Source organism: Alosa pseudoharengus, unplaced genomic scaffold (genome assembly GCF_046254945.1).
Source record: "Alosa pseudoharengus isolate Yale_2024_CS ecotype anadromous, Long Island Sound unplaced genomic scaffold, YU_APseudo_1.1 YU_APseudo_1.1_scf_1, whole genome shotgun sequence".
In the NCBI taxonomy this organism is placed as follows: domain Eukaryota; kingdom Metazoa; phylum Chordata; class Actinopteri; order Clupeiformes; family Clupeidae; genus Alosa; species Alosa pseudoharengus.
The window spans coordinates 40,904,227-40,917,687 of NW_027468564.1; the positions used below are offsets into that span (position 1 = coordinate 40,904,227).

General features: G+C 46.6%; 1 protein-coding gene across 1 annotated transcript in view; it reads left to right on the forward strand.

The window, feature by feature from the left end:
• The window catches only part of usp34 (ubiquitin specific peptidase 34), a gene marked incomplete at its 3' end in the record, with an annotated part of 66,114 nt that extends 53,030 nt beyond the window's left edge, over positions 1-13,084 (forward strand). Inside the window, 29 exon segments of the mRNA XM_076289597.1 lie at positions 42-346; positions 1,091-1,254; positions 1,693-1,758; positions 2,068-2,214; positions 2,394-2,450; positions 2,642-2,719; positions 2,936-3,030; positions 3,374-3,546; positions 3,689-3,839; positions 4,266-4,344; positions 4,722-4,775; positions 4,889-4,984; positions 5,104-5,168; positions 5,395-5,470; positions 5,596-5,643; positions 6,010-6,075; positions 6,216-6,296; positions 6,510-6,595; positions 7,030-7,198; positions 7,605-7,679; positions 7,965-8,116; positions 9,422-9,575; positions 9,772-9,816; positions 10,072-10,176; positions 10,431-10,578; positions 10,955-11,259; positions 11,700-12,029; positions 12,553-12,710; positions 13,006-13,084. Of these exon segments, the coding sequence (XP_076145712.1) occupies positions 42-346; positions 1,091-1,254; positions 1,693-1,758; positions 2,068-2,214; positions 2,394-2,450; positions 2,642-2,719; positions 2,936-3,030; positions 3,374-3,546; positions 3,689-3,839; positions 4,266-4,344; positions 4,722-4,775; positions 4,889-4,984; positions 5,104-5,168; positions 5,395-5,470; positions 5,596-5,643; positions 6,010-6,075; positions 6,216-6,296; positions 6,510-6,595; positions 7,030-7,198; positions 7,605-7,679; positions 7,965-8,116; positions 9,422-9,575; positions 9,772-9,816; positions 10,072-10,176; positions 10,431-10,578; positions 10,955-11,259; positions 11,700-12,029; positions 12,553-12,710; positions 13,006-13,084 (3,607 nt within the window).
• Between the last annotated feature and the right edge of the window lie 377 nt (positions 13,085-13,461).

Below are 13,461 nucleotides of genomic sequence, written 5' to 3' on the forward strand. Positions count from 1 at the left end.
ATAATAAATTGATAATAATCTAAGCCATCCTGTCTTTTTAGCCGTGAGATCCTGGACCAGCAGGACGGCGCGGTGGAGGACGACGGTCTGACCGGGCTGCTGCGTCTGGCCACCAGCGTGCTCAAGCACAAGCCGCCGTTCAAGTTCTCGCGCGAGGGCCAGGAGTTCCTGCGCGACACGCACGACCTGCTCTTCCTGCTGCCCAGCCTCAAGGACCGGCGGCAGCCCAAGTGCAAGTCGCACGCTGCCCGCGCCGCCGCCTACGACCTGCTGGTGGAGATGGTCAAGGGCTCGCTGGACAACTACCGGCTGCTGCACAACTGGGTCATGTCTCAGCACATGCAGGGTGAGAGAGAGGGCCTTTGAGTGCAAAGCATGATGGGGAAAGGGGGAGTTTTTTTTTGTTACGGATGTATCAGGAATTTTTATTCCGATTGAGGTGTTTATATGAGAATGTTTATTCTGATTGAGCCGTTATTCTGTTTTTAACCGGATTAAAAGTGTCCATGTAAACGTGGCTACTGAGACCAAGGGGCTGATGGCAAGGGGGGACTAAGTCGGTGCATTAGTGTTGTTGCTGTTGCTGCAGCTGCTGTTGGTGTTGTTGTTTAGTGGAGCCCTTTGGCACTATGATGATGGAATTTAACCGAGGCATCCGACAAAAGTTCAACTTGAAACAAGCCGCATCGTGCTGAGTCACTCGTAGCCTGTTTTAATATCCCAGTAGAAACTGAAGCAATCAATCAAAGTGACACTCACTTGGGTCGTGTCCCCGCACATGAGTTGGGTCGGTGTGTAAGAGCTTGACTTGACATTTAAATGAAAAGGGTTTCTAAATGTGAGCCCCAACCTTCATTTTTCTCATCTTGACATATGTGCACCTATTTTTAGCTGAGTCATGTTTCCTCAGAGGAAAACAGTTCAGCTTGACATTAATCTCAATATCTTTAAAACTTGCCGATGTGCAGTGTGTGTGTGTGTGTGTGTGTGTGTGTGTGTGTGAGTGTGTGTGGCATTTTTCGTGCCAAATGTTCAAACTTGGGTCATGTTTTCTGAGAGTGAGCTGTTTGTCCTCTCTGGCCCTCCGTAGCCTCCCACGCCCCCTATAAGTGGGACTACTGGCCCCATGACGACGTGCGGGCGGAGTGCCGCTTCGTGGGCCTCACCAACCTAGGCGCCACCTGCTACCTGGCCTCCACCATCCAGCAGCTCTACATGATCCCCGAGGCCCGGCAAGCCGTCTTCACTGCCAAGGTGTGACACACACACACACTCACTCAGTCACACACGCACACGTACACAAACACACACACACACACGCATGCTTGCACACACACAAACAAGCAGTCATTCACCATTCACACAGAGTTTGTATAGTGTAAAGCACACACACAGGCATTCAGGCTTACCTTCACGCACAAATAAACCCACCTACACACACACACACACACTTTACATTCATGGCATAGTGCCATGCTTACTCAAGCGTGAATAAACCTACTCTAACCATCTGTGCACATACCAACTGCACACATTATCTAGAGTTACTCAGTATTTGGCAGACATTTGCTTTCACACAGACCTTTAAAGTAAATGCAAACAAAAAATAATAATAATGGTTATTGACTAAAATATGCTGCCTGTTCTATCTGTCTCATGTGTGTGTGTGTGTGCTGGACTCTGTGTTCACAGTACTCTGAGGAGATCAAGCACAAGACCACCTTACTGGAGCTTCAGAAGATGTTCACCTATCTCATGGTGAGATGTCCTCCACACTTCCCAACACGTTACACAGGAAAAGTGTTGGGCTTGACCACTAGGGTGTGCTAAAGAGTAAAAGCGGTCAAAGGCTGTTCATTTCATCTGTGTCGGGACTGGCTTTGTGTCACCTTCATCGTGCTTTAAACCAAAGATTACCATTAAATATAGAACGAAAAGAAAAGAAGATTGTTTGACATAAAAAAAATAAATGTAATCAGAATTCTGTTTCTTAACTTCCTTATGTCCTTACATCCACCTCTCCCTCTCTTTTTCTCTCTTCCCTTTTATCCTCCTCGTCCTCTGCAGGAGAGTGAGAGGAAGGCCTACAACCCGCGGCCGTTCTGTAAGACCTACACCATGGACAAACAGCCCCTCAACACGGGCGAGCAGAAAGACATGACCGAGTTCTTCACCGACCTCATCACCAAGATCGAGGAGATGTCGCAGGACTTGGTCAGTTTGTGTGTGTGTGTGTGTGTGTGTGTGTGTGTGTGTGTGTTCATGTCAGTGTGTGCATAAAAGATGTATCTGTGTTTGTCACTACATTAAGTTTGTGTCATGGCTGTGTTCTGTAAGTGTATGCTGCATCCCTGTCTGATTGTGTCTTTATGCGTATCTCTCTTGTCCCACAGAAAAACACAGTGAAGACACTTTTTGGTGGGGTCATCACAAACAATGTGGTGTCATTGGTAAGATATAAATATATATATATTTTTTTTTTGTTTTCAAAAAGTCTGTTTTTGTTTGAAGTGCTTGCGTTTAGCGAACTTTGTGGGAATGTGCATATGGTCAATGTGCAATGCCTCCTTGCAAAACTTTGACCTAAAAGTGTGTGTGTGTGTGTGTTCATGATCTAATAACCCTTTTGTGTGCCTCTCAGGATTGTGACCACGTGAGTCAGACGGCAGAGGAGTTCTACACAGTCAGGTGTCAGGTGGCCGACATGAAGAACATCTATGTGAGTCAGCAGCACATTTGCACACCCCTCGAAACGCTACACACACAGTCAAACACAAACAACGTATACATAGCTTCCAACCTACATACTTCTCTATGTCAAACACACACACACATGTGTAGATGTGATAAAGGAATCCATGCATTTGTGTGTGTGTGTTTGTGTGCTGGTCTGTTTATCTGTGTGTAGTAATCTTGTCCCTTCGTCCTCCTGCAGGAGTCTCTGGATGAGGTCACCATCAAGGACACACTGGAGGGGGACAACATGTACACCTGCTCCCAGTGCGGCAAGAAAGTCAGGGCGGAGAAGAGGTGTGTGTGTGTGTGTGTGTGTGTGTGTGTGTGTGTGTGTGTGTGTGTGTGTGTGTGTGTGTGTGTGTGTGTGTGTGTGTGTGTGTGTGTGTGTGTGTGTGTGTGTGTGTGTGTGTGTGTGTGTGTGTGTGTGTGTGTGTGTGTGTGTGTGTGTGTGTGTCTTTGTACACCACACACCACTATGGACAAAATGGCTGTAAACTCCAACCCCTAGTGTAGTGTTTATTGTTTAAAGTGTATATGGGCAATATCTAACTTTTTTTTTTCTCCCCAACGCTTTCTCCTCTCTCTTTCCCCTCTCCCCCCCTCTTCTCTATTCCTCCCTCTCTCTCTCTGTCTGCAGGGCGTGCTTCAAGAAGCTCCCGCGCATCCTGAGCTTCAACACCATGCGCTACACCTTCAACATGGTCACCATGATGAAGGAAAAGGTCAACACACATTTCTCCTTCCCACTGCGCCTGGACATGACGCCCTACACCGAGGACTTCCTCATGGCCAAGGGGGACAGGAAGGAAGGTGAGCACACTTCCTGTTGGTGCCTTGACTCCCATTTTGGGACTCCCACTTTTAAGATTTATATTTACATTTTCATTCTTGGACTTTCCATTGTATATCTTTCAATCGCATCTTTGTTTTTTGTTTTTTTTTTTCTTGCCAGGTTTCCGTGACGACGGTGAGGCGAAAGCGACGGAGAGCTACGAGTACGACCTGATTGGCGTGACGGTGCACACGGGCACGGCGGATGGCGGCCATTACTACAGCTTCATCAGGGACATCATCAACCCCCACGCCTACAAGAACAACAAGTGGTGAGGAGGGGAGGGGAGGGGACATTGCTTTAGCTCGGACTCCAAGGAAATAAAATAGCACATCACCGACATTTAGAACAAACATGCCTGACTGCAAATAAAGTTGGCATTTCACAAGGGTTATGTCATGTAATGTGTAACTTTTAAGACATATTGTCCATTTAACAACATGGACAAATGTAACGTAATAAAAATAAAAATGGTGATTGTCTGTGATGTATGCGACATCCCCTGGAGAACCCAACCTGGTTTATGTCCCTGTGATGTTCCGTCTGTGCCCACCAATGTATTTGGAAATCCACTGACTAATTGCTAATTGCTCTGTGTGCAGTGCATGAAAGCACCTTTCTCTTGATGCTACTTCCTGTAAACTGATGTCACTTCCAGTCCCTGTAACTGATGTCACTTCCTGTGTGTGTGTGTCAGGTATCTGTTTAACGACGCAGAGGTGAAGCCTTTTGACTCGGCCCAGCTGGCGTCGGAATGTTTCGGCGGGGAGATGACGGTGAGAAAAACACTTCACTTCAACACCTGCACTGTAGTCATGTACTCTACTGGTCACTTCAACAGCTGCACTGTAGTCATGTGCTCTACTGGTCACTTCAACAGCTGCACTGTAGTCATGTGCTCTACTGGTCACTTCAACAGCTGCACTGTAGTCATTTTTCTGGTCACTGGTCCCTTTCGTGGGAAAATGAAAATGTCGATTTGAAGCTTAACATAGAAATAAAATAGTTTTCTTTACATATGCTGTTGCTTTCATGTATATGACTGGATACATGGATTTAAACATCTCTGTAACCCGGTCACAAGATGTTACCCTGTTAACTAAAAATGTTTAGCCTCTTAAAGTTGACTCCTTTTGTGCTTTTACCTTTGCAGACAAAAACGTACGACTCCGTCACTGACAAGTTCATGGATTTCTCCTTTGAAAAGGTCAGATGCCTCCACAGGGATGTGTTAATTAATGTATTTGTTTGATTACTTTTCTGTGTGGTTTGGGTCATTTTTTGTAATACCCCCCCCCCCCCCCTCCCTCTCTCTCTCAGACCCATAGTGCCTATATGTTATTTTATAAGCGAGTGGAGCCGGAAGAGGAGTACGGGAAGGACTTTAATTTTGACGTCTCTCCCGACCTGCTGGAGGTTTGAATATGATTAATCTTAACAATAGACCAGTGTAGGCAGTGACAGTGTTCTTTAGTCGTGTACGCTAGTGCTACTCTTGATGGAGCTGTTTGTTTTCTTGTACTCTCTCCTCACAGTGGATCTGGCATGACAACATGCAGTTTCTCCAGGACAAGAATATTTTTGAGCACACTTACTTTGGGTGAGTGCACAGTTTGAATTGGACACATTTTTACATCTAAAAAGGATCCGTTTGGAAGATTAATGCTTGAACTTCTGTGTCTCTCTCTCCCTCTCTCTCCTCCTCTCTTTACCTCTCCCCCTCCTCTCTCTCTCCCTGTCTCTCTCTCTCCTCTCTTTACCTCTCCTCTCTCTCATCTCTTTACCTCTTCCCCCTCCTCTCTCTATCCCTCTCTTCCGCTCCGCAGGTTTATGTGGCAGCTGTGCAGCAGCATCCCCAGCACTTTACCGGACCCCAAAGCCATCTCTCTCATGACCGCTAAGGTAACACACACACACACACACACACACACACACACACACACACACACACACACAGTGCTAATTCCACTTCTTTGTCTCCAGAAAGTAATGCATTCTTTTGTCGTTTCACACCTCTCCACCCACAGCTCAGCACTTCGTTTGTGTTGGAGACTTTTATCCACTCCAAAGAGAAGGTGCGTCATCCATTTGCAAATCACTTTCTATATGAAGTATTTACTCAAAATGTTTGTCATTAAGGGTATAGAAATGTTTTATTGCTCGATGGTATTTTAAGCCCCCACTGTCAACTTCAAGGCATCGCTGCAGCCGTCAACTTCAAGGCACCTAACCCTTGTCTTACCCTATTGCCTTCCATGCTGTGCTGCCTGGAAGACGACATTGGGGGCTTAAAACACCAAACTTTGGATTTATTCCTATGATTCACCATGTTCTCCATTTATGACATTATTACTATTGCTATGTTGACCCCTGAAATGGCACACCATCGAGAAGGTATACCTTTTTTAAAAATATAACTCCTCTCTCTTGTAACCTTTCAGCCTACCATGCTGCAGTGGATTGAGCTCTTAACCAAACAGTTCAACAACAGCCAGGCGGCCTGTGAGGTAAAGCGCCGCTGGACACCCTTAATCTGTGAACACTGACCGCTCCGGTGCTGCGTGCGCGTGCGTGTGTGTGCGTGTGTGTGTGTGTGTGTGTGAGAGAGTTTGGCACTGATGTTTTGCTTGGCGGTGATGTTTTTCAGTGGTTCCTGGATCGGATGGCTGATGACAACTGGTGGCCAATGCAGATTCTCATCAAATGTCCCAATCAGATTGTACGGCAGGTGCGCACAGTCACTATCCCACACATGTATATAATATATATATACATACACACACACACACTCAGGCACCCACACACAACTGGGTTGTTTTGAGTTTTGTTGTTCATCAACTACAAGTCCTCCAGCGCGCAAAGGTGAACACACTCACACATATAAACCCAGATCATGCTCACATCGTTTGTGTGTGTGTGTGTGTGTGTTTGTGTTTGGCAGATGTTCCAGCGGCTTTGTATTCACGTCATCCAGAGATTGCGGCCTGTTCATGCCCACCTCTATCTGCAGCCTGGCATGGAGGACGGGTACGTAGCGTGGCAAACTCTCCGTAGCGTGGCAAACTCTCCGCAAAGCAGCGCGTTCTCTTCTCTCTCCAACAGAATGCGTAATGGGGTCTGGGAAAATCCATTACATAGTGAAATCAAAAATCCTTCATTTCTGTTCCCTTTCAACCATCTCTGGTGAAAAGTTACCAACTTAAGATTTTGATGCCATCCTAGCAACATCCTGGATACCGTCCCCTAGCAACATCCTGGATACCATTCTAGCGTCATACTGGATGTGGCTAGGATGGTATCAGAATCTTATCTGGTTTTACCAGATCCCATCACAAATGTGATCCTAATAATAAATACCTAGGCATTCCACAGTATTCTCAGTAATTGACCCTTTGTTGACTGTCTGATTGGTCCTCTGTTCTTCTTTGGTCTTCCCTTGCTGACTTTGTCCTCGTTTTCAGCTCGGACGATATGGACGGTCCAGTGGAGGACATCGGGAGTCGGTCGTGTGTGACGCGCTTCGTGAAGACGTTGCTGTCCATCATGGAGCATGGTGTGAAGCCGCACAGCAAACACCTGACCGAGTACTTCGCCTTTCTCTACGAGTTTGCCAAGATGGGCGAGGAGGAGGTGGGGAACTCTTCTGTAACCTTGCACTCAGAAGGACAACTGACCTGTCGCTTCTGTAACCTTGCACTCAGAAGGACAACTGACCTGTCGCTTCTGTAACCTTGCACTCAGAAGGACAACTGACCTGTCGCTTCTGTAACCTTGCACTCAGAAGGACAACTGACCTGTCGCTTCTGTAACCTTGCACTCAGAAGGACAACTGACCTGTCGCTTCTGTAACCTTGCACTCAGAAGGACAATTGGCACTAGTTTCAGTTCAATATGCATTTGTATTTGTGTCAAGTTTGGTTTAAACCGGCATAGCAGTTTTAGTTACATAAAGATTTTAACGTGTTGAATGAGGGTCGAAATGAAGATTTCTAATGTTGATTTTGTTTGTTTTTCCTTGTTATTGTTTACCCTGCAGAGTCAGTTTCTCCTGTCTCTCCAAGCCATCTCCATTATGGTGCATTTCTACATGGGCACTAAGGGCCCTGAGAATGTGAGTATTTACACTCTGCCATGGGAGAGAGCAGTGCTGAGTGGACATCATAGGCCTTCTGTATTTGTATATAAACGAATATATGCACTAATTCATATATTTAGTATATTTGTACATGATGATGGTTACATACGTAGGTTTATCCAAAGTGCCTTACAGAAGACACAACACTAGATCTTAACGTAACAATAGCTCTTTGATACAACTTTCAGGCACCGTGAGGTAAACAGGCGCACACACTCACACTCGCACACTTTTAATTATAAGCTGTCTGTTGGTCCTCAGCCGCAGGTGGAAGTGCTGTCGGAGGAGGAAGGCGAGGAGGAGGATGAGGAAGAGGACATTCTGTCTCTGGCTGAGGAGAAGTATCGCCCGGCGGCACTGGAGAAGATGATTGCACTCATCGCCCTGCTGGTGGAGCAGTCCCGCTCTGAGAGGTCAGAAACACACACACACACACACACACACACACACACACACACACACACATACATACACACACACACACACACACACACATACATACACACATACACACACACACACACACACACACATACACATTCATGCACACACACACACACACACACACACACTTAGTTGGAGATGTGTGTGCATACACAATTAAGGGCCGTTCACACCAGGAATGATAACTATAACCATAATGATAAAAGCGTCCACACTGTCCTACAGTAAGAAAAGTCCCTCTTTGTGTTGATGAATGTGATGTCTAAGATTTGATGGATCCTGATTGGCTGTCAGCTTTTTATGGTTCTTAATATCGCTCTAAAAGTGATCCCGAACGGTATCGTTCTTTATGTCATTATCATAGTTTGTGTGGGCATCTTTACACATTTAATTTACATTTGCTGCCAGGGCTAGTCTAGCAACTCTCCGTTGGCTTGTGAGCTCCAGAAATCGAAACTTAATCAGGCCAATGAAATCGTGTATAGAGTCGTTAGGTGGGCTTAACATAATGATTGATGGCAGAGTTGCAACGGTTTGGCTTGAATTCCCTGCTACTTGAAAACAAATAAGATGGATGTTGCTGCTGGCGAACAGTGTGACACGAGTTAAGCTTTTATTAAGTTGGCAAACGTTTGAACTAGCCAACTAGCTCCGCTGGTTGGAAATGCATGGGACTCGTAGTGCTGCCGCTGTCCTATTGCGTGCAGAGGGAATTTGAAAGACAACTGATTATCCCGCCCCTCGGATTGAGCACTGCGAACGGTGAGTGCCCAGACCCTACATTTTAATGTGGGTCTGGCTCGTCAGGCTAGTTCTTAGTGTGAACAACTCTTAGACATCTGTGCTCACAAGTATTCAAATTGTGTCCCATATATACTTGAGGTGACATACTCTGGATCAATCTTTTATCAAACACCTCATCTCTTGATTCATGGCTAAGTACACCTCAAAGTGCTAGTGCAAGAGAATTTGGAGTCAATTGACAGGTTTCTAGTGCATCATGTTGATTTTGTGCTCTCTATGATTTGTGGATGTTCTTTCACCTTCCACACCAACAAACAAACAAACAAAAGTCTCTTCTCCCTCCCCTTCAGATACCTGACCCAGTTTCAGAGTGACAAATTCCTATGTTTTGGAGATGTACTTCCACACAAACAAGCAAACAACTTTAATTTAATACCCATCTCTCTCTACCTCTCTCTCTCTCTCTCTCTCTCTCTCTCTCTCTCTCTCTCTCTCTCTCTCTCCCTCTCTCTCTCTCTCTCTCCCCTCAGGCACCTGACGCTGTCTCAGAGCGACATGGCGGCGCTGACGGGAGGGAAAGGATTCCCCTTCCTCTTCCAGCACATCCGCGACGGCATCAACATCCGCCAGACCTGCAACCTCATCTTCAGCCTCTGCCGCTACAACAACCGCCTCGCTGAACACGTACGACACACACTCCTGCATGCATGCACACACACACAGCCACACATATGGCCACATATCCATGAGCACATCTGCACATGTACACACACACACACACACAACACACACACCTAAATGTGTACATTACATTTAATGTTTTTTTTATAATATGTTTTTGCTTTTATTGGGATTCTAATGTGATGTTGTTTTGTTCTAGATCGTCTCCATGCTCTTCACTTCCATTGCCAAGCTCACTCCAGAGGTGAGTCATCTACTCTGCAGATTGCCTAATCAGACAAGTTGACTTCACTGAAATGCAGTTTTAATTTCAGTTCACTGTTGAGATCAATGTTTAGGCGAATGGTTAGGTCAAATCTCATTTCATTTATTCAGATGTTTACAAGTATATAGAGTAGAGACTGAGCAGAGTTGAGCGTGTGTGCATCTGGCAGCAAGACACAGTAAAGCTCCTGAGATGGAACCAGAGTTGTTCATGCTCCCCACCTCTCTCTCCCAGGCGGCAAACCCCTTCTTTAAGCTGCTGACCATGCTGATGGAGTTTGCTGGGGGTCCTCCTGGCATGCCCTCCTTCGCCTCCTACATTCTGCAGAGGATCTGGGAGGTACGTCTGTCTGGCCTTTTAGGCCATTATTCAGGAATCATCAATGTTTTGTTGTCTTGTTTTTAATCAGTTAATCTATTTATTTATTTATTTATTTATTTATTTAATTACTTATTTCTTTGGTCATTCATTATTCATTCATTAATGCCTGTCTTTATTCCTCTTTGTGTAAATTGTGTAAATACACCTTGATTCATGATGTTGTGTGTGTGTGTGTGTGTGCGTGTGTGTGTGTGTGTGTGTGTGTGTGCCAGGTGATTGAGTACAACCCGTCTCAGTGTCTGGACTGGCTGGCAGTGCAGACGCCGCGGAACAAGATGGCCCACAGCTGGGTGCTGCAGAACATGGAGAACTGGGTCGAGCGCTTCCTGCTGGCCCATAACTACCCTCGCGTCCGCACATGTGAGAACGCCCGAAGTCCCCACACACACACACACACACACACACACACACACACACACAACCACCATTACTATCCACTTGTCCGCATATGTAAGAACGCCACTAGTCTTCTCTCACACACACACATACATACACGCGCAACTACCAAGTTTTGGAATTTCTCATTGCATAGATTCAAAAAATAGCCGCCTGTCCGCACATGAAAAAAAAAAAAAAACCTAAACCTCACACACGTACACATAACTAGCATAATTACTCAGGTGTTTGCCAATGGGAGAACACAACTAGTCCTCTAATCCTGATTATAACAATCCGACTGTGCGAGTTTTTGTTTTTTTCTGTGTTTTATATGTTCCTCTGTCTCTCCTCTCCTCAGCGGCGGCGTACCTGCTGGTGTCGCTCATCCCCAGCAACTCGTTCCGGCAGATGTTCCGCACCACGCGCTCGCTGCACCTGCCCACGCGCGACCTGCCGCTGAGCCCGGACACGGCGGCGGTGCTGCACCAGGTGTACCAGCTGCTGCTGGGCCTGCTGGGCCGCGCCAAGCTCTACGTGGACGTGGCCGTGCACGGCACCACCAAGCTGGTGCAGTACTTCAGCTTCCTCACCTACTGCCTCATCTCCAAGACCGAGAAGCTCATGTTCTCCAGCTACTTCATGGACCTGTGGAACCTCTTCCAGGTGAGGAGTGGGGAAGGGCCTGTGTGTGTGTGTGTGTGTGGAGGCTTAGCACCTATTGGAGGATTGGAAGCTAACACACCTGGAGTTAGCTTTTCATTGATCCCCATTTGTTTTGGATGGATGAATGAATGTCCGTGTGCGACAGAGAGACTCGATGTGTGTGTGTGTGTGTGTTTTATGAACACTATCCAGCCAAGCAATTACCTGCAAACCAGTTTTCCTCTCAAACTAACCTTTATTCCTTCTCTCCTCATGTGCCCTCGTCTCTCTCTCTCTCTCTCTCTCTCTCTCTATCTCTATCTCTATCTCTATCTCTATCTCTATCTCTCTCTCTCTCTCTCTCTCTCTCTCTCTCTCTCTCTCTCTCTCTCTCTCTCTCTCTCTCTCTCTCTCTCTCTCTCTCTCTCTCTCTCTCTCTCTCTCCCTCCCTCTCTCCTCAGCCCAAACTGTCTGAGCCCGCCATCGCCACCAACCACAACAAGCAGGCGCTGCTGTCCTTCTGGTACAACGCCTGCGTGGACTGCCCCGAGAACGTGCGCCTGATCGTCCAGAACCCGGCCGTCACCAAGAACATCGCCTTCAACTACATCCTGGCGGACCACGACGACCAGGAGGTGGTGCTGTTCAACCGCGGCATGCTGCCCGCCTACTACGGCATCCTGCGCCTGTGCTGCGAGCTCTCGGCCGCCTTCACGCGCCAGCTGGCCTCGCACCAGAACATCCAGTGGGCCTTCAAGAACCTCACGCCGCACGCCAGCCAGTACCCCGGGGTGGGTGTCCGTCTGTCCGTCTGTCTGTCCGTCTGTCTGCCTGTCTCTCTCTCTGTCTGTCTGTCTGTGTCTGTCTGTCTGTCTGTTCGTTCTTGAGTCGATCTGATCTGATGGCCATTGTTCTTTATCATAGTTTTGTCTCTGTGATGAGTTAAGTGACTAGATATTAACCACAATAACCTGCTAATTACCCACCCCCCTCTCTATCTATCTATCTGTCTATCTATTTATCTATCTATCTGTCTATCTATCTATCTATCTATCTGCATCTCTCTCTCTCTCTTCCTTTGAGTCGGTCTGATCTTATGGCCGTTGTTCTATATCAGAGATTTGTCTCTTTACTTAGTTAAGTGACTAAAATTAAGTAAAATAACCTGTCCCTTGCTAATTGACCCCTCTCTCTAGGCGGTGGAGGAGTTGTTTAACTTGATGCTAATTGCCCCCCCCCCCCCCTCTCTCTTTGTAGGCGGTGCAGGAGTTGTTTAACCTGATGCTAATTGCCCCCCCCCCTCTCTCTTTGTAGGCGGTGGAGGAGTTGTTTAACTTGATGCAGCTGTTTGTGGCCCAGCGGCCGGACATGCGGGACGAGGAGCTGGAGGACATCAAGCAGTTCAAGAAGACCACCATCAGCTGCTACCTGCGCTGCCTGGACGGACGCTCCTGTTGGACTACGCTCATCAGGTGTGCACACACACACACACATACACACGGAAACTATCAGCTGCTGCACACACACACATACACACACACACACACAGAGAAACTATCAGCTGCTGCACACACAGACACACACACACACACACACACACACACAGAAACTATCAGCTGCTGCGCACACACGCACACACACACACACTCACTGTCTCTCTCTCTCTCTCTCTCTCTCTCTCTCACTCTCTCTCACTCACTCTTCTCAGTCCCAGTGATCTCTATATTCTAAACTCTGTGTCTGTGTGTGTCTTTCTTCTCACCTCAGTGCCTTCCGTGTGCTACTGGAAAATGATGAGGACCGACTGCTGGTGGTCTTCAACAGGGGCCTCATCCTCATGACCGAGGTAAGATAGAAACACTCACACACACACACACACACAGCTGCAGATTGAAAGGATTCGGATTCTGTTTATAGCCAACGGGGATAAATCTGGATTTAGAATCTACATTTAGAATCAACGAGCATTGCAGCTCAGATTTGTCTGGGCTTTGAATTACCTACCCATTTAATGCCGTGTATACACAAACCTGCGAATTAACAGACCTTTATGCGTTTCCTCCACTCTTAAAAAGTGGTTAACTCTCTGAAACGGATTTTGTTCTAGTGTATTCCGGCGATTTAAAAATGCTTTGTAAATAAATAAGCTAATAAATAAATAAAGAAATAAATAAACAAACAAAATCACTCAGAAAAGCAGACTATCCATTTAAAACAAACAGC